Source organism: Pelmatolapia mariae, linkage group LG16_19, assembly GCF_036321145.2.
Source record: "Pelmatolapia mariae isolate MD_Pm_ZW linkage group LG16_19, Pm_UMD_F_2, whole genome shotgun sequence".
Taxonomy (NCBI): domain Eukaryota; kingdom Metazoa; phylum Chordata; class Actinopteri; order Cichliformes; family Cichlidae; genus Pelmatolapia; species Pelmatolapia mariae.
Genome location: NC_086241.1, coordinates 30,458,118 through 30,483,164, shown reverse-complemented (window position 1 = coordinate 30,483,164; position 25,047 = coordinate 30,458,118). Strand labels below are relative to the sequence as shown.

The 25,047-nt window shown below is 39.8% G+C and overlaps 2 protein-coding genes and 1 pseudogene across 2 annotated transcripts; all 3 read right to left on the bottom strand.

Moving 5' to 3' along the window:
• Positions 1-6,718: 6,718 nt before the first annotated feature.
• Positions 6,719-7,956, bottom strand: LOC134645644 (trace amine-associated receptor 13c-like). The gene is made up of 2 exons (XM_063499174.1): positions 7,766-7,956; positions 6,719-7,535 (listed from the first exon to the last, which is right to left on the bottom strand). The coding sequence occupies exons 1-2, from the start codon at positions 7,933-7,935 to the stop codon at positions 6,719-6,721; spliced, it is 987 nt and encodes a 328-aa protein (XP_063355244.1). The 5' UTR covers positions 7,936-7,956.
• A 6,415-nt stretch (positions 7,957-14,371) lies between these two features.
• On the bottom strand, positions 14,372-18,010 carry LOC134644549 (trace amine-associated receptor 13c-like). Its single transcript, XM_063497638.1, has 3 exons — positions 17,975-18,010; positions 15,401-15,594; positions 14,372-15,185 (listed from the first exon to the last, which is right to left on the bottom strand). The coding sequence occupies exons 1-3, from the start codon at positions 18,008-18,010 to the stop codon at positions 14,372-14,374; spliced, it is 1,044 nt and encodes a 347-aa protein (XP_063353708.1).
• A 4,941-nt stretch (positions 18,011-22,951) lies between these two features.
• LOC134644548 (trace amine-associated receptor 1-like) lies at positions 22,952-24,615 on the bottom strand (annotated as a pseudogene).
• Positions 24,616-25,047: the final 432 nt, after the last annotated feature.

Genomic DNA, 25,047 nt, shown 5'->3' with positions numbered 1-25,047 from the left:
AAGCAGAAACATCTGCAGCTCAACGTGGCAAAGACCAAGGAATTGATGGTGGACTTCACCCCTGTTTCAATCCAGGGGATCAATGTGGACATTGTGGAGGACTATAAATAACTTGGAGTATACGTAGACAATAAACTGGACTGGGTTAAAAACACCACTGCACTTTACAGGAAAGGCTAGAGTCATCATATTTTCTGAGGCGGCTGAGGTTCTTCAACATCTGTCAGACAATGTTCAGGATTTTCTGTGAGTCTGTTGTGGCCAGTGCTATCCTCTATGCTGTTGCATGCTGGGGGAGCAGGTTAAGATTCGCAGATGCCAACAGACTCAATAAATTGATCCACAAGTAATGTTACGGGGATGGAGCTGGATTCCCTTTAGGTGATGTCGGAGAGGCGGATGTTGTCCAATTTAAAGACAATGTTGGATAATACCTCCCACCCACTCCATGACATGCTTGCTAGCCACAGGAGCACGTTCAGTGAGAAACTGAGATTACCAAAAAGCACCACTGAACGACGCAGGAAATTATTCTGCTAGTGGCCATCTCCCTGAACAACTCCTCCATCTTGTACACTGTAAACACTGCAATAGTTTTGCACACGCTCTTTTCTACTCAGTAATGTTGCTGTCAATATTCGTGATATTTATTTACAATCACCTATGTCAATCCTTGATATTTATTATTGAGTGATTTGTATATATTGTGCTATTTTTTAAATGTGTAAATCTGTGACATATTGTATTGTTAAATAGCCTAGTCTGTTTCTGTTACTGTTACTGTTCTGGAGCAACTATAACCCACATAATTTCCTTAGGGTTTAATAAAGTATGCTGATTCTGATTCTGATATAGGGGGATCACACTCCTCAGGCTCCCTGGGAAAGATACAGGAGGAACAATGCGCTCCACTTGGAGCAGGAACTCATTCCTAACCCAGAGTGAGCACCCCACCCTTTTCCTGGTTGTGGAACATTGGGCCATCTCTTTATTCTCTTGAGGATACTGGAGGATGCATGGAGTTTGCCCCACCAGTCGACATGTTTTTTGTGGATTTGGAAAAGGCATTTGACCGTGTCCCTCGGAGTGTCCGGTAGGGAGGTGCTCCGGGAGTATGGTGTGTGTCTGGCCATTGCTACGGGCAATTCAATTCGTTGCAAAAGCTTGGTCCACATAGCCGTCAATACATTGGACTTGTTTCCGGTGGGTGATGGACTTCACCAGGGCTGCCCTTTGTCACTGATTCTGTTCATAATTTTCATGGACAGAATTTCTAGGTGTAGCCAAGTGGCGGAAGGCTTCCACTTGGGCAGTCTCAGAATGTCATCTCTGCTTTTTGAGATGACATGGCTTCACCAGGTGATGGCCTCTAGCTCGTACAGGAATGGTTAGCAGCCAAGTGTGAAGTGGTGGGAATGAGAATCAGCACATCGAAATCTGAGGCCATGGTCCTCAGCTGGAAAAGGGTGGAGTGCCCTCTCCAGGTCAGAGACGAGTTCCTGTCCCAAGTGGAGGAGTTTAAGTGTCTCAGGGTCTTGTTCACAAGTGATGGGAGAAGGGAGCCGGAGATTGACAGAAGGATTGGTGCGGCAGCTGCAGTGATGGGGACGCTGTACCAGTCCGTCGTGGTAAAGAGAGAGCTGAGAGTAAAAGCGAAGCTCTCAATTTTACCGGTTGATCTACATCCCTACATTCACTGATGGTCATGAGCTTTGGGCAGTGACTGAAAGAACAAGATCACAGATAAAAGCGCTGGAAATAAGCTTCCTCTCTCTTACGGTGTGTTCACACCGAACGCGATAGACGCGAGCGAAAACGCCCCAAACGCCCCTAATTTGACGCGTGCACATTCGCACCTCAACGCGTGTCCAAGAAAAATCCATCGCGCCTCAAAATTGCATATTTTGACGCGCGTGAACCGAAAATGTGGGAGGAAGTTTTATTATGCCGCGCTTTTTCTCCGTCTGCGCGCCACTTTCGTGCGCCTTTTTCCCTCGCGGTGCAGGTGTGTATCTCCGAATGAGGGTCATAGTTATGAGTGTTTTTGTGCTGTTTTTTCTATTGGACGTGATGGTTATCAAAACCAAACATGATAAGTTTGGCAAGCGCAGGAGACACGACACGGAGGAGATTTGTCAATCAGGCTGCAGAATGCAATGTGCATTGTTGAAAGCTGTATGGTGCAATAAAAAAAATCAGCGAAAAGGCGAGGCAGTGACGGATGAACAGCGGGACCACTGTATACTGTTTTATTAATAAACAAAATATATTCCTATATGACAACACGCATAAATTAACTGCCTACATTAATTCATTGTAAACACACCTTCTGACTGACACTCCCCTGCTGCCTCTCCGGGCTGTCCCTGGTCCTCGGAGGGGAAGTTCTCCACGGTCCGCACCATATTGCCGCTAGTCTCCCGCGGGGTGAGGAAGGGGTCCAGAAACCCCATGACCGCGAAGAACTTCCATCTCTTCCCCGATCCTGCTGCAGACCCACTCCCCTTCTCTGTCCTCTTCTCCTTATTATATGTGTCCCTGAGGCTCTTCCACTTTCTCCTGCAGATGTCCTCTGAATAAACACATTATCTTGTTAGCGGAAAGGTATTTGTACATCAGTGGGAAAATAGCGGGACAGTACGCGTCAGTACCTAGGTCAGAGCCACATCACCAGGCTCCTGATTGGTTGTCGCGGCGCGATTTGACGCTGGAGTTCAGATTTTCCAACTCGAGCGGTTGACGCGATATGCGCGTATGCACAAAATGCAACACAAAAGCTTACACGCGTGGTTTTCTTTGCAAGTCACACGCGCCCGACGCGGTACACTGCCTCGCGTTTCACGCGTTTTCGCGAAGCAAATCTGCTTCAGAATTTTCGCGGGACCCACAATCGCGTGTCATCACGCTCTTTCCATTGACTTTACATGTGAACCTGACGCTCTGGACACCTCTATCGCGTTCGGTGTGAACACACCGTTAGAGATTGGGTGAGGAGCTTGGCCATCAGAGAGGGGCTTAAAAAAACCTTTTAAATATTACCTTTTTCTGGGTCACAAAATAAACTTTTAATATATTTTCAGGCGAGAATGTAGCTGTGTAAAGTTCAAATATCTGCTTGATTTATCAAGACGTCACATATTTGCAAAAATGCTCAGACGTTTTCGGAGACGTCCGTTACTCACCAGCTCGATAGCTGACCGGGAGGTCGAGGGTCAGTAGAGCTGGCGAGAAAAGTGAATTCCCGGCGCATTGTTTGAAAACCCCCTGCGGTCTTTCGCTACTTAGGTTAAACATGATATATAAGTCACTTAGACAACTTCTAAATCTTGATGCTTGATTTATTTTAGTGTGTTATTTGTTCGTGAGTAAATCGGTTTGGCTAAGATTAAAGTTAAGCTTCATAATATACTAATCACAGTTAAATTAAGAACTCCGCAGCTGTGATGTCAGCAAGTACACTGCCATTACAATTGGAGAATGATTGTGCTGTGTTCTAGGCAAGTCCGGACTCCCGTGCGAACTTACAAAGTCCAGACTTACCGAGAACGCCAGTACAGATTTGCGTACTTGAGAATTGAGTCTTTGGCCGGAGTCTTCGAATTTGGACAGCCTTCGTCGGTCGCTGTGACATAATCGGCCTACAAATGTGGCCTCAGGAGGATGCGGTCCCTGAATATTGGACACAGCTCATATAAACCTTTATAACATATGAACTGTATATTCTTAGCCCCTCATTTGTGCTTTGGTTTGGGGAAGTTGTTTCTTTACTGATCTTTTCCTGTCTTCTCTTATTAGACTTGAGATATGACTGCACTATGCTGTTGCTGACGACTCCAGTTAATTCTACAAGACATGCTATGTAAGTAAACAAACAACAACAGTTTGGTCTGCATTTCTTGAAAGATCACATCCCCCAAACTTAGTTTAGAGGGTCTACACTGTCTACCCTGTATATAGTGAAGTTTTTCAACAGTGAAATTTGTTTTGTGCCCAAATCATCATTAGAATGAAAGTTATTGGCCATGTTTGCATAGCCCTTTTTTAAAATATACATGACATATTGTGTGTCGGGTGGTGGTCAGGGCTATCCAGACTGACAAGTGGGACATTGAATGTCACCTCTCCGGTGGGGAAGGGGCCTGAGATTGTCTAAATTGGAGTCTGATCTATACGAAGTGCAGAAAAAAATGTTTTAAGAAAGCAAATAAGTTGGTGTTCCAAAAAATATGATCGTATGCTTGCAGGACACCAGGAGAGATGAGTCCTCCGTCACAGATGGTGTGGTCAGTGAAGATGGTCACCTGCAGGTTCAAGCTCATTGCATCTCCAACCCACATCCACTACCACTGTACTTAAGATAAGATAAGATAAGATAAGATAACCTTTATTAGTCCCACATGTGGGAAATTTGTTTTGTCACAGCAGGAAGTGGACAGTGCAAAAGTTATGAAGCAAAAATTAGAATAAAATAAAATAAGAATAAATACAGTACACAACTGTACAGAATAGAATAAAATAGAATACTATATACACTAGAATAAAATAGAATAAAATATACAATAAGATAAAAATAGAATACAAATGCTATATACAACTGAGTAAAAATACAACGATGCCAGAAGGGATCGTTAAAGACTTTCTTTTGCACTTACATTTGGATCACCTCGATCCATGACAGTCATTCAGGCAGTAATGCTTGGACTGGAAACAAGCCATCCTTAAAATATTACAACATTCCAGCTCCTGTGTTTGAATTAAAAAATGTGTTATTTAAACCAGAGACTGCACTTGTGACTGAACAATAAATACATTTTATTTTGATTATATAAGTAATGTAAGTACAAAAACAAAGCTGTGGAAAGCCTAAACTTAGTTTCAGAATAATTAAATCTGAGACTTTGTTTCATTGTGAGATTATAACAATGATGGCAGTATAATTGTTTGTTGTTCAGCAGAACAGTGTCCAGTATGTTGGCTATTATACTTTTTTGCATTTGAAAATAAAAGTTGGGCTGATTTTAACATCATTACAAAAAGTGTTGTTAATTATTTTTTAATCATATTCAGGTTACCACAAATTGGTTTTTAATTTAGTTGAACTTGAAATGTTTGTCAGTAGGTAAACAATTAGTATTGCACAGTCAGAAATATCAAGTTATTCTTAATACTGCATACTTGCAATGAATAAGTCATCCTAACAGTCATCTTAAGTAAGCTTTACTTAGTTTTGCATAGCTTTTTTGAGTTCTGGAAACTAAATAGGTTTTATACTCTGTACTCAAAGTGAATAAGCCCTAACTTTTGTCGTCAACTATGCAACGAGTTTGCATAGTTTTTTGAGTTCTGTGAACTAATTAGATTTTACAGTGTAGTCTTTCACATTGAAAGGAGCCAGTTTAGATTGCTTGGGCATGACACACTTGGGGGAGACCCTGGAGCAGGCACAGGAAATGCTTGAGATTACATCTCTCAGCTGGCTTAGGAATGCCTCTTAGGAGCGTTTAAGTTGCTTAAAGTATTACAAAACTATATATTAACATAATCATAAGACAAATACTTTAGGTTTCTATTTGTAAAAAACAGACAACAATATTTTAGGTTTTCTGAGGAAGTACTGTACCTTTGGTCATATGGGTCCACATTTTTGTTGCTGTTCAGATAAACTTAGTATGGTAGGCTGTCTTTTTTCTGTCTAATTGATTGTAAATGTTTCTCCTTCCTTAACAGGAAAATGAAAGTCTGTAGACACAATTAATAATATTATCCTGTTAAATTAACACCTTCCACTATAAAGTCACAGGACTGAATGTCACAGAACGTTTGTTGTCCAGCTCCTTCCTTACCATCTTTGTTTTACAATGAATCAAAGCCACTAGCCACTAACCACAAATAACATAACAAAACCACAAATACTTTTATATAGGGAATAATAACAGTAGTAGAAAGGTTGAATTCAGTTGGTTAATTTAGCAAAGTGCAGTGGAGCACTAGTTAGTTTTATTTCCTGCAGGGTTTAGGTAGCACCTTTTTGAAATAGCTTCTTTTGTTTATTATTTTGACCCTTGGTAACCCTGGAGTTAATGCTTTCAGTTTAGGTGTTACTGGTGGCAATATACCTCACCTTTAACAGTATATTGGCTATTTTTAGCCTTTATGTTGCACTCGTGTACCCCTAGACCGGGATGTAACATGGACTCAGGAAAATGTTGTATAAAAGCAAGCAAAAAGTGCCAGCAGTGCAATGTAGGCGTTTGCCTATAGCTTGAGAGGAGCTTCATTCGGAGCTATTCAAGGGGCCAAAAACACAGTGACTAATTTAGAAAAAGATTCCCAAAAACAAACCACATGGCCAAAGGTCACATACTTGATATTATTCAGTATTTTACAGCTTAGAGTTGAAATTGAAAATGATATATTTTTTTTACATATTTATGTACATTCTGAGTGCCTTATTCAGGAAAAACTTAAAAATTTTAATTTTGTTTTTTGTGTTTTTCTGTTTTTAATCGTTGATAACACACTGGTAGTGTACAGTAAAGCCAAACAACTACATACCAGATGTTGAAAAGGGATCAAAGAACATACTCACAGCAGATTTTATGACAGTTTTGGAGCTAAAACAACAAAATGATTCCAGGCAGCTTGCGTAACATTATACGGGTTAAGGATTAAAATATATGTTCAGCAGATTTCACTCATTCACTCATTTAGGTCCTCTCTATAGTATGTTGGCCTCACGGGAGCCAGTGTGAAACATCTGAAGCATGACAATGTGTTTAATAGCTTTTCTAAACCAGGGGTAAAATAGTGCATAGATCAGAGGGTTCAAACAGGAGTTAAAATAGAAGAGATAACGGACAATGGATGTGGATAACTCAATGAGTGAGTCTTCCCCTGCAAGAGAGATGCAATAGTACGGACAGAAACACATTAGAAACACAACTATTAGAACACCAAGAGTCCTTCCTGCTTTCAACTCAGATTTCTTTGTTGTCAGATTCACTGAAAGCTGCAGTGTGACAGCTGTAACATGAGAGCGCATGGCACGGGCCTGAGAAACAGCCACTACAAATGCTCTCATATACAGAACTACGATAACAGAAATAGGAACAATAAAGGTTAACAAAAGATCAACAGTTCCTGCAATAAAGTTGATGACAAAAACACATTCTCCATAGCAGGAATTATGCCCTCCTGGTTGAATCAGCTCATCTTTTAAAAGGACACTACTGTACAAAACACAACAGAGCCAACACAAACAAACAGAGCATTTAACTCTTGTCACAGTAATTCTGGTAGAGTAATGCAGAGGATAACAGATCGCCACATAGCGGTCAACTGATATGAGAACCATGTTTCCCACTGAAGCCGAGGTAATGATGAAAGACACATAATTAAAGAGAGAACACAAAAGGTTACCGAAAGCCCAGCAGGCTATTCCTAGGAAGATTTCTCCAGGCAGCAACAGGAGCCCCACAAGAAAGTCTGACACAGCCAAAGAGAGGAGGAGGATGTTAGTGGGTGTGTGGAGCTGCCTGGAATAAGTCAAAAAAGCACCATTATCAAAAAAATCTTCCCTTAAAATTACAAACTTTATGTTAGTGCCACATAACTTGCCATAACATTATGTTAAATTAAACTTTGTAAAACAATTAAAATAACTTGTTTTGGAGAAAAGTGTAGTGGTGGTTTTCTGTACATCAGGTTTTGCACGATCATATTTCGAAAACTTCCCAAACTAAATCTAATAGAAAATGGAATCTGCCTGAAGTAGGAGACTGAGATGATGACAAGGAGGTTCAGAGCTATAGTGATCACGGAGATGGAGCACAGCAGAATATTCAGGGGCACAGCTTCAGACCAGTGAAGTGCTGGTCTCCTGCAGGAAGAGTTGAAGAGTTCTGGAAAGCATACAATGTCCTTGTTCTCCATCATCTACATGAGGACAAGAGTAGCAGCAGACACAGTCTGTTTAAGCTTTCAAATCTGATGAAATTATCTGTTTCTGGACCTTCATTTCTCCCCTCCCCCTTTCTTATGTGTTCTCAATGGACACTGATGTAACACAGCAACGTGACTTTAATTATTTTCTGTCCAGTGAACTCTCTTCTCCATCTTACACTGACTGTTGTTCTCCAGCATTAGTGCCCATGGAATTGGCAGCTTGCACATGTGGAAACACACCATTAGTGCTGACAGGTATGTAAAGGTTTTAGAGCAACATATGCTCTCTTCCAAATGGCATGTTTTTCAGGACAGGACTTGTATATTTCATTGAGACATTACTAAACCATGTACTGCATCCATTACAACAGCATAGCTTGGTAGTTGAACAGTCCAAGTGCTGAAGTGACTTGACTACAGTACAGACCGTTCACGAATTTAAATCATTTGGAGCATGATGAAAAATACAATAGTCATGTTCTGGGACTTTGATGGACAGCTATCAGACAAGGATAGAATAAATCCTTCTCCCATGATCCAGCAACTGGTTCCCAGATGTTTATCTATTTTTTTTAAGAAAAGGGGATGCAAAAGTGTGAGATTTGTAATTCATTCATTCCAATTTTATGTACCTTCATACAGTGTACTCAAACATAAACTGGGGCTCAAGGGCTGAAAAAAAAGGTTTAAGTGGAAAGCGCAGGATTCAGGAACAGTTCAGCAGTTCAGCCTATTAAGAAGAGGAGAGGTCTCTGGAGGTTGATCTGGGGACAAGGCAAAGCAGAGGGACAGGATACTCTATAGTCTAGATACTTGGGATCAGCTGACTCAGGCACAGGACAAACACACTCAAGGTTGGCTAGCTCAGCAAGAGGAAACAAATTTTTAGTCTCTTGAGCAGCTTGCACAGGTTCAAGAAACAAAACCACAAAGCTAACATCCAGAGTTGGCTTTGGGACTCTAACTTATGGTTTATGGCCTCAGACTCTAGGATAATAGCCTCTGCGGTGTCTGGCAGAACCACAGTTACAGAGGAAGCAGATTATAGCATCACTATTATCTTGGGTGGCTCAGAGTCCGTAGGCACTAATAATACCAAGAGTATCAACATTAAACCAGTTCATCATATGTTACTACTGAGAGCCATGTTTCTTTTTTGTTGTTTGTGGCTGACGGGAAGAACAGGAAGACAGCTGCAAATGGTTGCAGCTATGGAGAGGAGCTGGATAGCCTCAGCAGCAGTAAGCAGATGGCAGGTGAATCATAGAGGCGGGGAGTGTAATCCAGTAATCCAGGGCTGGTAAGAGAGCACAGAGTGTTGAAATAAGTAGGTCTTTTAGCTATTGACACACAAAGGATTTCTCTCAAGTTTTTAAATTTTATTTATTTCTTTATTTTGTCAAAACAGCTTCAGTAAGGATGTATGTCTATATAAATTTGAGGAAAGAGCTTGAACATTGGGCCATTATTGCATTTAAAGAAATTGTAGACTGCTGGGTTTATAGTTTTATTCATGTTCCATATCATTTATTTTAGGAAAACAAACAGACTTTATGGTGTAATTATTTTACATGTAATTTTTTTTTTTTACTGTGTAAGAATATACAAGAGAAACATTTTTCAAAAAAAATGCTTCTCTGTGCAAAATGGATTTAAAAACATAAAGAACTGTGTTATTTGGACAGGAGGAACAAACTGGCAGGATCAATCTGATATTATTTGTATCCCACTGTAACTTTAGTGTATAAAGAGCTAACATCTCCAAAATTTCAGGAGTAGTTAGTCATTATAAGAAGTGTTTGTGAACTAAAAATCAAGACTGTTGGATACTGTTTGTCCGTGATTTGAACAGTCCAGCGTGTGCTCCCGACACAGGAGAAACAAATTCTACTGGGGAAACCTACCTTGGCACCACGGTTGTGCAGGCAAGATATGCTTCATCATATTTTCTATTCTTTCATTTGGAAACATATTTGGCGATGCTTCATCTTTTGTTTTGTGTCCATTATGCTAGCAGTGTCCAAGCGTTCTTTTCTCCTTATTCATACCCCCCCCCCCTTTTTTTTCCCCTTTTTTCTAAACTGTGGACCTGATGGCTGTGACCTTTCTTGTCTATCTTCCATCAGTATTTTTGGACTCCAGTATCAACATCCTACACCATTATGAATGAAATGAACAACCATTATGAATGAAATGTGCACTATTTGGAAGCAGCATGCCCCCCTCCCCTTTCGACCGGTTGTGTGTGAGCAGCAGCAGCAAGCAGGCGCACCGAGGGCCCTCACGCTCACTTTTCACGTGTAAGTGTGTGATGGAATTTAGAAAAGACATCTGTGCAAATTATAAGTCTATATCATATTGTCTTCTGTTTTTGTGTTTGTTGTAGGGCTGTCAATGTTACCGTCTTAATGCCTTCATAACAATTACCGCGATTAAAATTTTTAACGCAATAACCCATCTGGAGCCCGGAATGGACAAACTTTGGACAAACTGCCTGAAATGGGTTGATAGAGACCAAAATGGGTTGACAGAGACATTTTGGGGATTTTGAGTCATTCTGCGCCACATGGATTAATTGCATTAAAAATTTTAATCTGGTTAACGGGTTAACACTGACAGCCCTAGTTTGTTGGTTTGTTTTTATTTAGTTTTATTTTGCGAGCTGGTTATTAGCTGTTGCTCCAGCCAGCCAGCGAATACCCTGCCGTCCTGCCCCTCTCCTCCCTGTGCAGCTTGTATGGAGGGCATCCTTACTCCTTGCAAATAGGCAATAGAAAACTGTTCGGTGCCCATGCAATCCCCAAAATGCGCTGACATGTTGTCTGGCCAGCATGGCTGAGAGCAACTTTTTTTTGCCGTTGCCATGATGCCGCCCCCACCACGATGCCACCCTGGGGAATAGCCAGTGTTTCCCATACCAAAATCCGCCACTAGGGGGGAGGGCTAACAGGGGTAAACTACCTTCCCCCACAGTGAAAACAGGGGTCTGGCCAGCTACAGGATTTTCAAGGATGTAGACTGGGGTCTCCAGTTCAGTGAGCCTGGTCTCCAGAGGTATAAACAGGTTCCATTACAGGTATCATTATTACTAAAGGAAGCTGAGGAGTAGTTAGAAATTTTACACACTGAACAGGAAAGGAGGGACAGGCGAAGAGGCCGAAGCTAAGCTAGTGAATCCCTAAAGAAACCACGAATGAATACTGTAAATAAAAACTGTAAAAACAGATTATGCCTCGGCAGTGGCGGTCCTAGCCTGTTTGGCGCCCCGGGCGAACACGCCCTCTGGCGCCCCCCCCCCACACACACACACACATATATGACCCTATATATGAAGAGAGAGAGAGTATGCATAGTATGCAAACGGCTACCAAACAGACATCATAATTCGTCATACAATGGGAACAGGACAAATCAACAATTGACACTGACTAATTAACATTATATTATTGTATATATTGTTTGGAGTTTAGTCTGTTACTGTTACTATTTTTACCATTTCTTCTTGGAGGAACTGTAACCCACATAATTTCCTTAGGGATTAAGAAAGTATTCTGATTCTTAATGTTTTAGGATACATGACCTGTCATTATCCAATGACACATCTGCTTACCTGTATCTTTTGCTCGTTTGTCCTTGTAGGAGCCATAATTAAATGTATTGAATTTTAATGATCACTGGGTTTTCATTTGTTTGGTTGCTATGGTGATGTGTAACGGGAGTCACGTGGGTGCTAGCGGTGCCATTAAGAGGGCGTTGTCAGTCTGTCTTTCACTGGTTTGATTTTGACAGAGAGGAGGGCTGGGTAGCCGTAGTTTTTGTTGACCGCAGCACAACGAGTTTCCCCTTGTTGCATTAGAGCCTGTGATGTTTTAAGAGTTTGAATCGCGAGCCGATCACATTGCTCTGTAAACTTTTCAAGCACTTTAATAAACAAGCAAGCAATTCATCCTCTCGCATTATTGCGTACAGTTGACAGCGCGTCAGGCAAATAGGCAGGCTCAATCCCCGGCCTCTAGCGACTGTGGAAGTCGCCACACTCCTCCTCTTCTTTTCTCTTTTTTTTTAACTTTAAAAACGGGTTGTGTGTGAGACTTTAAATCAACAAAATATAAAATATACATTTTAAATTGTTATTGATCCCTTTACCCCTGGTCCTAAAGTGTATATTTATTTTCTTACTCTTCTTATATTTATTGTTTGTTTACTTGCACTGCTGTAACTGGAGCCTCGTCGTCTCGTCTCTCTATATACTGGACTGTATGTAGCGGAGATGACAATAAAGTTTACTTTGACTTCAGCAGCGAGCAGGCGCACCGAGGGCTCTCGCGCTCACTTTTCGTGTATAGAATTTCGAAAAAACATCGGTGCAAATTATAAGTCTGTATCATGATGTCTGCTGTTTTCGTGTTGTTGGTTTGTTTTTATTTTGTTTTATTTTGCAAGTTGGTTATTAGACGCTGCTCCAGCCACCCAGAGAATCCCCCGCCGCCCCGCCCTCTCCTCCCTGTGCCGCAAGCAGCAGGCGCACCTCGCAAACGGAGGGCGCCCTTACTCCCAGCAAATGGGCGATAGAAAACCGATCGGTGCCTATGCCATTCCCAGTATGCGCTGGCATGATGTCGGGGCAGCATGAGTACGAGCATTTTTTTTTTTTTTTGCCGATGCCCGTGATGCCGCCCCCCACCACGATCTGGATTGTAACAGGAACTGAAAGTGGTACTATATGGCAGAGAGATCCAACATCAAGTTAGAGCACCTGTGTTGCATGTCTGTTGGTATAATTTGAATGTGTTAATGTTCTTTTGTTTTGTATGGTTTGGCGCCCCCTTGTAGTCACAGTAGGGAAACTTGTTATGCCCAGCTATTTACGAACAAGTGTGCAGTTAGAGGTGAAACCTTGGCCCACGGTGTAATATAACCTTTCAATCTGATTTGTGATCGATGTATAATGTAAGTATATTAGATACTACTTCAATGGTGTGGCTATTACTCATTTGTATATCATAGTGAATATGTATTAGCCTTAATGTCCGTGTGGGACCATTTGGTCGCTACCACTGTTGGGTGTGATGCTTTACAGCAGTGGTTCTTAACCTTGTTGGAGGTACCGAACCCCACCAGTTTCATATGCGCAGTCACTGAACCCCTCTTTAGTGAAAAATAAAATATGATTTTTTTCAAATTCAAGACATAGATATGTTTTTTACTGGTGCACAAAATGAGCCGTGCATGTCACGGCGGAAGCTCTGCCGAACCCCTGAGACCAACTCACCGAACCCCTAGGGTTCGATCGAACCCAGGTTAAGAACCACTGCTTTACAGTTTTCAGTAACGCAGTATCGTAACTTGTTACTATAGTAAATTCAGTTTACATTGCAGTTAAAATTATTCTGCTACCTGCCTTTCAAAGCTAACATTCTTTAACTCTTTCCCCATAAAGATAATATTTGATGACATACCCTTAACCCTTACTAACAGTTTTTGACATATTTATATCACTAAAGATTATTTGTGATTAAAAAAAATTATGAGCTTTTCCAAGGGTAGTCACAATTAGTTTTCTAGGTAGATGGCACTGTCACAAACTTGATTCATGCCCAGACCTTTTTTTTTCGTGTAACAAAGCCTGAAATATGATTGAAAAAGCTCAGTTCTAAAAAGAGAAACAAGGTTTACGCTTAGAAGGCATTCAAGAGGGAAGGATTAAATACTTTGAATGAAAAGCTGAATTCACTCTTGCCTAGTGAATCTTACTCATTTGTTTTTCAATTACCACGTAGAATGTCTTCAGTTTTCTAGTTTTTATTAAAAAGCTATGGAATTATCAAACTACTTCAGTAAATTTTACATTTATTTTAAATTTTATTTTCTTCCTCAGTCGTATACTGCAATCATAATTAATACAATTGATCTATTACTAATCTAAATGATTATAATCATTATATTCAATAAAACGGTGTTGTGAAATAAATAGGATCGAATTTATAATTAATCTAATACATTTAGAGTCGTCAGTCTAATCATATTAATCTCTCTATGCACTTTACATAGCAGGCCACATTCAACATATGCATTAAGTGTTACTAGTTAAATAACGCCACTCAATTATGTCATAACGACACTTTTCTCCCAGTTTAAGAGATTCTAAAAGGAAGGAAAGATTTTTAAGGACTGGAAAAGAGGTTTGATCTGCTGCTGTTTCTAAAGACAGCCATAATTCAAAGTCAGTTTCAGCAACATAGTGGAAGTGAATCTAATTATTTCTTTAAACTGAAATTTGCACTCTTGAAGTTTACATTTATTTAACTGTCATAATTCAATAATATAATTTTTATTTAAACAGGGTGATAAAAATGTATATTTCCAGACTATTGGATGTATCAATTGACTGGTTTAACATCTTACTGGAACAGGTTTCACCATATTTCTATAGTATGTTGACCTCACTGCTGTCATGCTTGAATATCTGAAAAGTGATGATGACTTTAACAGCATTTCTAAACCAAGGGTAAAACAGGGCATAGATTAGTGGGTTTAGACAAGAGTTAAAATAATAGACAATGACCACAATAGAGGCAGATGAATCACTGACTATGTCTTCTACAACAAGAAAGTAACAATAAAATGGACAGAAACTGGCCAGAAACACAACTACAAGAACCCCCAGAGTCCTGGCTGCTTTCAACTCAGATTTGTTTGTTTGATTCACTAAACGCTGAAGTGTGACAGCTGTAACATGAGAGTGCATGGCGCGAGCCTGAGACACAGCCACCACAAATACTCTCATATAGAGAACTATGATGATGGAAACTGGTACAATAAAAGATAAAACAAGGTCAATTATGCCAGCAATATCACTGGTGATAAACACACACTCTCCATAACAGGAATTATACCTGCCTGGTTTAATCAGGATATTCTTTGTACAAAGAGTGCTGTAGAAAGCCGAATAAAACCAACACAGACAAACACTAAGTTTGATTTTTGCCACAGTAATTCTGCTGGGGTAATGCAGAGGATCACAAATTGCCACATAGCGATCAACTGATATGAGAACTATGTTACTTATTGAAGATGTTACAACAATGTAGCCTAGATATGTATAAAGTGAACACATGGATTCACCAAATACCCAGCAGACTGTGATTCTAAAAATCTCAGCTGGAATTAACAGGAAACCAACAAGAAAGTCTGACACAGCCAGAGAGAGGAGGAGGACGTTACTGGGCGTGTGGAGCTGCCTGCAGGGATACAGAAGAGAAAATAATAGACATTAATCTTTTCAAAGTGTCTTAAGTAAGAAAACGATTCATTGATAATGAATGACACAATACAGTTTGGTTAAAATACATGAAGAATATGTCAGATTCACTTCATTCGTCCATCAACAAATCATGACATAAATCATACTCTCAAAGTTTATAAAATTTAAGCTGTAGTTTAAATTAATCTCTGCCTGAAATGGGAGACTGAGATGATGACAAGAAGATTGAGACCAGCAGTGATGAAAGAGATGCACGACAGCACAATGTTCAGGAGCACAGCTTTGGACCAGTGAAGTGTCGGCTTGATGCAGGAATTGTTGAGGAGCTGTGGAAAGCAGAGCTCAGCTCCTTTCTCCATCACCAGGCAGCTACGCCTCCCACCGCTCTTTGACCAAGACTTCTTATAGAACTAATTTATCTCTTTCTGCTTACCCCCCTCCTCATTACCTCTTTCCTTTTCTATTAAATGACGTCCCTCTTTCTCTCTACACAATCTGCCACACTTCAGCTGTTTCACACTTGCTGTGTCATAGACAGTTGATTCATATTTTTACAGTTGTTCGGGACTCATGATATGTATTATTATGTTTTACACTTGAAACTATCTGCGTTATACCTTTGTGTAACATAGATACACAAAGGTTTCATGGCATGGGTTTCCATAGCCTAGAAGCTTCAGTAGGCATAATGTGAAGCTGATCCAATACTTTTGACCACGTAGAGTACCATGAGAAGCTTGACCACACCCCCCCTAGACATGCCCCTTCCCTTTGAAGCTGCAACTATGACAGTCATATGTGCCAACTCAGCATTCAGCAAACCTGAGCTTTATCTGAGTTTAGAAGTAGGAAATTAGAGGTCATCTAGGTCAGCGGTCCCCAATCTTTTTTGTGCCACGGACCGGTTTATGCCCGACAATATTTTCACGGACCGGCCTTTAAGGCGTCGCGGATAAATACAACAAAATAAAACTAGTACCGGTACCGAAAAAAAAAGATTTATTCATTCACCCAGGAAAACCGAGTTAACGATAAAAACGATAACAAAATAACGCTGAAAACCGATAAAAACCCTGAAAACCATACATTTCACACCTGAGCCTGAACTCTCGCGGCCCGGTACCAAACGACTCACGGACCGGTACCGGCCCGAGGCCCGGGGGTTGGGGACCGCTGATCTAGGTCTTTATGTCTTAAAGGCATTTGACCAAGATATATCCTTCAATGTGCATATTAAACAAATATGTAGGACTGCTTTCTTCCAATTGCGCAAACTCTCTAAAATTAGAAATATCCTGTCTCAAAGTGAAGCTGAAAAATTAATTCATGCATTTCTTACTTATAGGCTAGACTACTGTAATTCATTATTATCTGGATATCCTAAAAACTGCCTGAAAAGCCTTCAGTTGATCCAAAATGCTGCAGCAAGAGTACAGACAGGGTCACGGTCCTGGGTCTGCAACCCAGTGTTTTGTGTTTAAGTTTTATTCTGGGAATTGGGGTTTTCTGTCTTGTATTTCCTGTTTAACTTTGGAGAGTCCCACATCCGATGTTCAGTGTTTGGGTTTTGCTTCCCTGTTGTGTTGTCTAACCCGGTTCAGCTTTGTCTCCTTCCTGTGTGCCTTTTCCTTGTTACTTTGTGTGAATATTTGCATGGTTACCTCTGTTCCTCATCGGAACGTCTGCTTATCATTCTGTGTATCAAGCCTGTTTGTCATTCCGAGTTTTTCATCTGCCACGTTCCCAGTTGTTAGGTTTTGTTCCCTTTCAGGTCCTTTTTTGTGGAACCAGCTCAAGGCTTGGATTCGGAAGACAGACACTCAGTCTACTTTTAGGATAAGGCTTAAGACTTTCATTTCCCATAAAGCATATAGTGAGCGCTGGATCAGATGACCCTGAATCCTCCTTTAGTTATGCTGAAATAGATCTAGGCTGCTGGGGGATTCCCCAGTGTTTCTTCTTAAGTTACCTTTTTCACTCACTGTGTTTATATACCTCTCTGCAATTAATTGTTAGTTATTATTAATCTCTGGCTCTTTTCCACACCATATCTATGTTTTGTCTTCCTCCCCATTACCCCCAACTAGTCGCAGCAGATGGCCGCCCCTACTTGATCCTGGTTCTGCCGGAGATTTCTTAAAACTGAGTTTTTCCTTCCCACTGCTGCCAAAGGTCTCGTTCAGAGGGAGTCATATGAATGTTGGGGTTTTCACAGGTTCTTTGTATTATTGTACAGTCTTTACATTACAATATAAAGCATATTTGAGCAAATGTTGTCGTACCTTTTTTATTATTGTTTTTATTACAGCAGCAAAATAGAGACAAAAATAGACAAAATTCCCCACACACAATATTACATCCATGCAACCATGTAGCCATTCCTCATACGTAATTACCTCATTAAAGACCATTAAAAGATAAATATTCTTAACTTGCAAACCACCTGATTAGCAGCAATTAGATTAGAGAGTAAAGCAACTGAAAGTAGACATCCGTGTAAGGTGGTAGTAAGCTGCAGTTGTAGATGTGCTGATTCATTCAGGGGTTAGACTGCACCTAAGACAAATCCACAATTTCATCATGCTTTTGCAAATACTGATGCTGAATAGAGATGGCAAATTTTGTACTAAGCAATAGAGCCAGAACATTGTCATGAAAGATAAATTAGTTAGACTAAGTGTTCCAAATTTATGACTTGGGTTTGGTTTTAGAGAGTTTGAATCACAGACGGTAAGAGTGTGCCTAGGATCATAAAATACTGCTCACCCATGACTGTGTGGCTCCACACAGCTCCAACACCATCATTTGCAAACAACACCATCAGCATCAGCTGTATTTTAGATCAGCGGTCTCCAACCCCCGGGCCACAGACTGGTACTGGTCTATGAGTCATTTGGTACCGGGCCGCGAGAGTTGAGGCTCGGGTGTGAAATTGTTTTCAGGGTTTTTATTGTTAACTCAGTTTCCCTGGGTCTTTTCCCGTGTTGTAGTTGTGTGTCTCATTTTGAAAGAAATATTTACGTGTTACTATAGAGACCAGAGAGCATTAAGGGGCAGAAAGGAGGATGTTACTCTCAATGTTGTTGGCGCATTTCAGGGGGACGCTGCTAATAAAGTTACACAATTACACAGTAAATTTGCGTTTATTATTATATTTACAAAATACTACACTTTTTGTCTATGTGTATTATCATTTTATTTTGTTGTATTTATCCGTGACACCTTAAAGGCTGGTCCGTGGCGCAAAAATGTTGGGGACCGCTGTTTTAGATGCTTACAGAGCACAGATGAAAGCCCTGACATCATGGTGTCCAGATAACAACCTGCTGCTCAACGTCAGCAAGACAAAGGAGCTCATTGTGGACTATAAGAGACTGCAGGGCAGCAGGAACACCCCCACTGACATTGAGGAAACAGAGGTGGAGAGAGTCACATGCTGCAGGTTCCTGGGGATTAACATCAATGAGGATCTGAGCTGGTCACATCATATTGATGTGATCAAAAAATCAGTGAGACAGAGGCTCTTCTTTCTGCGGTGGCTGAGGAGGTTTGGCATGGACTAGAGAATACTCACCAACTTCTGTCAATGCACCATTGAGCATATTCTATCTGGCAGCAGTGTTGGGGAGTAACGGAATACATGTACCGACATTACGTATTTAAAATACAAAATATGAGTAACTGTATTCTGCTACAGTTACCATTTAAAAAGGTGATAATTAGAATACAGTTACTTTGTTGAAATAAATGGATTACACGGCGGTCTATTCCTGTTTTATATGTTAGGTCATCCTCAAATAAGAGGTTCTAATATAAGTGTCCTGTGTTGGTGGCGTCAGTTGCACAGTGGACCCGGAGCCAGCACAACAGAGCCAACAGTGCATGGGCAGGAATGCATTTCGCTCTTGGAAATTCCGACATGTCTTCACATTTAAAGAAGAAAGGAATGGGTGAAATCTGACCGTTCAATGCAAACTCTGTTTGTCAGCAACCAAACTGCTCTCAGCGTCAAAAGACTCCAACGTAAAGAAATATCTGGAAGTAAGTTCTTTTTAAAAAGCTAATGTTAGCCTACTGCAACTACCTTGTTTTAGTTGTGGTAGCTACCTGGGTTATGTGCCACTTCAGTATCTTCGATGTACTATTGATGTGTGATTTATTACTATTACTGAAGGCTACTCACCACCGAGCTAACATTGTTAGATGGTGTTAGCTGAGGTTAGTTCATAGACTGAGGGCTGTTAGACTTGATGGTTAGCATTAAAAACCTGCTAGCTGCAAATAATCATGTGCAGTTCTGAAAGCAGTCTAGGAACTAACCTCAGCTAACAATGTTAGCTCGGTGGCACATAGCCTCCCTAATAATAATAAATCACACAGCAATAGCACATTCATGTAACTGTAAAAAGAATGACAATATAATAAGTAAGTATTTAGAATACGTTACTCACATTGAGTAACTTAACGGAAAACGTTACAAACTACATTTTAGGCCATGTATTCTCTAATTTGTAGTAGAATACATTTTAAAAGTAACCTTCCCAACACTGTCTGGCAGTTTCAATGCTTTGGACTGCAAAGCATATGGAGGGTGGTCAGATCAGCCCAGCGTATCAATAGGTATCAACTGCCAGCCATTGTTACGAGTTCAAAGTATTGGAGATGGATACAAGAGGAAAACCAAAATAACAACACTGGTCCGGCCGGGTTGAGTCAAACGATGATTTTAATGAACACACGTGTGGGAGATGCACACTGTACGCAGACAGCATAAGATCTCTCTCCGGAAACCACACAACAATAGTTTTATGAAATCAGGGTATTAGAACGCCCCCTCATACGTAAAATCAGTACAATACAATCAATGTTGACAACTTTTGACACATTAAAAGAACATCTTCTTCTTCCCGAGGCCAGATCCTCCCCGGTAATCTTCCACTCTGCTTATCCCCTGGAAAAAACCGTCTCTCCTGCAAACATAATCTTACAGCTACAAGGCTTTGCAAACTATTATTTAAATATTTGAACTCTCACCTAAACATGAGTCTAACTACTGTTTGTGTGTGCGTGTGTGTTTCGACCTCAGCATCCACTCTGTCTGTAAGGACAGAGGCCAACTCTTCATGTGTGCAATAACCTAACTGAAACCATATATGTGATATGTTGAATAAATGTCCTAATCAAATGCCACTACTCAAAGCTTAATAAAAAGAATATAAATGAATAAAGGACAATGATGAATAACAGGGTATATGTGTTTTGTAAGCGTGTTCCTTCCATAGCTCAAGATCCTTAACACAATAGATTGTTCGGACCTCGCGCCGAACAAAGCTTCCGACCCTCCACTTGTTGACCGAGCCCCCTCTTTAGCAAGCACAAAAATACAATGCATGTATATAAAAATGATTATCCCTGCACCTGTAATAGAAAATGTTACTATGGGATTATGACAATACCGGTAATACAAGTTGTAACATAAGGCCGACAGCCTAAAGAAATACTTTACTGAAATAACGATTAATGATGCTGATTAAATGAAATAATGATTAATTATTGCAACTGCACACTACTTAAAGTTTAACAAAAGATATAACTGAATAAAAGATCATAAAGAATAACATGATATAAGTGTTTTGTAAGCGTGTGCAGCCTTCTATGCTCTACGTCACTTCACTCAATAGATCAGCCAGACATCCCGCTGACTGTAGCTTTTAAACCTTACTGACTTGAGCACAACTCTATAATAAGCACCAAACTGCAATATGTATAAAAATGATCATGTTTACACCTGCAATGAAAGATTATATGATTATACCCGCACCTGTGAATAGAAGATTAACATGAGGCTATAACAATCACTGTAATACAAACTTTAAGGTTATGTCAATAGCTTCAATAAATGATTCTGATTCTGATTCTGGTGCGAAGATAAAATAACAGAAAAATATCTCTTCTCACCATCCAGGAGCTCTACAGGAAGCACTGTAGGAGAATGGCCTGGAGGGTCCTCTCTGATCCCAGCCACCCCAGCCATACACTCTTCACACTCCTGCACTATGGCAGGGGGTACAGGAGCATTCACACCCTAACCAACAGATTCAGGGACAGTTTCTATCCTCAAGCCATCAGCCTACTCAAGTGCTAAAATATTGGACAGTTTACTTTGCACTGTACACACTATACATGTATGTATCACTAGCTCTGCACTACAGCCGCTACAGTATTTTTAGTAATCTATGTTTATTTATTCTGCTCTTTTTTTTTAAATAAATATATGTTTTCTTTATTAATAGAGTTTAAGTTATTTTTTAAGTGTTACCTGTGTGCAATAAATAAATACATGTTAGAAGTAAAACTAGAAGGTCATTAACAGAACTGTTTTGAAAATAAAATGAAAAACAGCCTATCTCTGGTTTTGATACCATATTGTACAGTAATAAAATACTGAGAGGCAGTCTTTGGTTGTTGTCTGGGCATAGACCATTTTAAGACCACTAAGACCAGGCATGGATACCTGAGAAAGCTCTGCAATTACAGGATATTTTTACTCTTTTTTTTTTTTCTTTTTTTCTTTTTTTTTTTTTTTACAAATTATTAGAATATTCAATAATTTCTCTGCAATTAGAGGCAAAGAACAGCAGCTGATTGGTCTCGGTCTCGTGTCATTTAATAGAATAATTTTCTTTAAATGAAAATAGTTAGCAGAATAAATGTATTCCAAACATATGACCAAATTAAATGTCACATGAAAATGTCTATCACTGGTACTTGAGCAAACCAAACAATCATCGTGACTGACATTGCATTGCCTCCTAGCTATTGTCACATGCAGCCATCATCTGTTTACTGCTTTATGTGTTGTCCTCTTAAAAGCAAGCAACAGGGCTTGGGTAATTGTCACTGATCATTTTTTAGCAACTGCATTTCAACTGGCAGACCAATTAGATTAGTGTTTCAGTCGGTGTAAAACTGACTGAATCAATAAAATACTCTGACAAGTCTGCAAAGTCATTATTAAAGAAAGAAATGCCATTGCATTTTACCTACACTGTTTTCAGGGGCTTGAATGGCATATGTTCTGCATGTACAATGAAATTCTGGGTCCACAATGAAATTGTGGTTCAGTGGACTGTGATTGGAGTGAAAATGTACACTGGGATTTCAATAAACCCATTTGATCATTGCTTTACTTTCTGTTGCACTGTGTTATCCTCAGTCCATTAAATAAATATTTACCATTACAGTTCATCATTACTTTATTCTGTCTTACATTTTATTTATTGTTTTTTAATACATGAACTTTTGTACAGACATAAGGACTGAAATATTTTCTTAGGATCAGACATTGCTTGAATTTGTGACAAAAATGTTGATGCTCAAATGTTTAACAAGTGAGTTAGTAACGTTACTGAATTGTCACACATATAATAATTTTGAAACACGCTTAACATTAAATAGTACAATCAACAAATTCATCTATCATAACGGATGTCTAAATATAGCTGTAATTTAAAGTATTTTTCAGTAACACAATCAATTTGATTATTATATTAACCAGAAAATTGCATAAGTAAATTGCTTTGGATGTTTGTATTAGTTGAATTGTCATAATTTACACATCATTTGAAAAGTCCATGTGTTTTTCTTTACACATTCTTGATACAGTCAAAAGCATTTTTCCCCATTTCCAAACTTCTGGATCAATTTGTGCCTTTAAAATCTTACTGCAGCAGGTTAGTCTCTTTACAGTATATTGGCCTCACTACTGTCATGCTTGAATATCTGAAAAGTGATGATGACTTTAACAGCATTTCTAAACCAGGGGTAAAACAGGGCATAGATCAAAGGGTTAAGACAAGAGTTACAGTAAAATACAAAGACCACAAAAGATGCAGATGGATCCTTGACTGCATTTTCTTCAACAAGAGTGTAGCAGTAAAATGGACAGTAGCTTGACAGAAACACAACTACAAGAACCCCAAGAGTCTTGGCTGCTTTCAACTCAGATTTGTTTGTTTGATTCACTAAACGCTGAAGTGTGACAGCTGTAACATGAGAGCGCATGGCACGAGCCTGAGACACAGCCACCACAAATACTCTCATATACAAAATTATGATGACAGAAACTGGAACAATAAAAGTTAAAACAACGTCAATCATACCTACAGTATTATTAATAAGGAATACACACTCTCCGTAGCAAGAATTATACTTTCCTGGTTCAATCAGGACATCCTTTGCATAAAGACTGCTGTAGAAAATAGAAAAAAGCCAAGACAGACAAACACTCAGCTTAACTCTTCCCATTGTAATTTTTGTGGGATAATGCAAAGGGTCACAAATAGCTACATAGCGGTCAACTGATATGAGTACTATATTACCTACTGAAGCACAGATAAGAATGACAGTTAAATGGATATAAACAGAACACATAAGATCACCAAGTACCCAGCAGGTTGTGTTTCTAAAGATTTCTAATGGCATCAACAGGAGACCCACAAAAAGTCTGAGACAGCCAGAGAGAGGAGGAGGATGTTACTGGGTGTGTGAAGCTGCCTGCAGAGAGATAGAAACAGCAAATATTACACATCTAGAAAAATCAACTTAACAATGTTTGAAGTGCACCAACAATGTGCCAGATTCACTTTATTTTTTCATCACTAAGTTATAAGATGTAAATGGAAGTTTTCATATATCTAAAACTTAAACTATAGTTTCAGTTCAAAAGTTAATCTCTGCCTGAAATGAGAAACTGAGATGATGACAAGAAGGTTGAGAACAGCAGTGTTCAGAGAGATGCACGACAGCACAATGTTCAGGAGCACAGCTTTGGACCAGTGAAGTGTCGGCTTGATGCAGGAATTGTTAAGAAGTTGTGGAAAGCAGAGCTCAGCTCCTTTCTCCATCACCAGGCAGCTACGCCTCCCACCGCTCTTTGACCAAGACTTCTCATAGAACTAATTTATCTCTTTCTGCTTTCCCCCCTCCTCATTACCTCTTTCTTTTCTATTAAATGACGTCCCGCTTTCTCTCTACACAATCTGCCACACTTCAGCTGTTTCACACTTGCTGTGTCATAGACAGTTGATTCATATTTTTACAGTTGTTTGGGACTCATGATATGTATTATTATGTTTTACACTTGAAACTATCTGCTTTATACCCAGTGTTGGGTAAGTTACTTTAAATTAGTAACTTAGTTACATTACTAGTTACTTCTATCAAAAGTAACTCAGTTACTTCAAGTTACTTGTTACTTTCAAAGTAACTAGTTACTAGGGAAAGTAACTTTGGTTTTACTTTGGTTATAAACTGGATACCAGGCAAGATTGCCAGTCTTCTAGCTTGCTTACTTCCCACAAGTGCACTGTGCCACCTACCAATAGAAAGGAAAAGATAATGTGCATATTTCCACGAGAGAAATCCCACGCCTGGACCGTTGTTGACCGCCGCCATAATTCTGCACAGTTACCAGCTGTCAGCTACATAGAAAAGAATCCTGGTGTTATTTGTCTCTCAGAAACAGTTCATAACTTCCCTTCAACTCATTCATGTCACCTAAAAGGTAAACCTGTTTCTCCATCACCTGTTCAGCTCTGATGATTCAGTAAGGACATCTCCTGGTTTCATCTTCATGTTTCCCTCTCACCAGATAACCAAACCGACATCATGACCATCAGCTTTACAGCTGTGGCTCCAGCAAACATCAGCTGATACTAGAAAATAATATTAAATAAATTCTAACAACAGCTGACCAAGCTTAAACATGCTGCTGTTGTTTAGCGCGACATCCGCTGGTTTCCTTTTTCTGACGCAAAGTGGGCGATAAACAAACAAGA

Excerpts from the sequence above, each read along its gene's own strand:
- LOC134645644 (XM_063499174.1), bottom strand. The coding sequence starts at position 7,935 with ATGATGGAGAACAAGGACATTGTATGCTTTCCAGAACTCTTCAACTCT. Across the intron at positions 7,536-7,765 it reads ATCTCAGTCTCCTACTTCAG|GCAGCTCCACACACCCACTA; the intron begins GCAGATTCCATT and ends GACTTATTCCAG.
- LOC134644549 (XM_063497638.1), bottom strand. The coding sequence starts at position 18,010 with ATGGTGTTGGAGCTGTGTGGAGCCACACAGTCATGG. Across the intron at positions 15,595-17,974 it reads GTGGAGCCACACAGTCATGG|AGCGGTGGGAGGCGTAGCTG; the intron begins GTGAGCAGTATT and ends TCTTGGTCAAAG. Across the intron at positions 15,186-15,400 it reads ATCTCAGTCTCCCATTTCAG|GCAGCTCCACACGCCCAGTA; the intron begins GCAGAGATTAAT and ends GTATCCCTGCAG.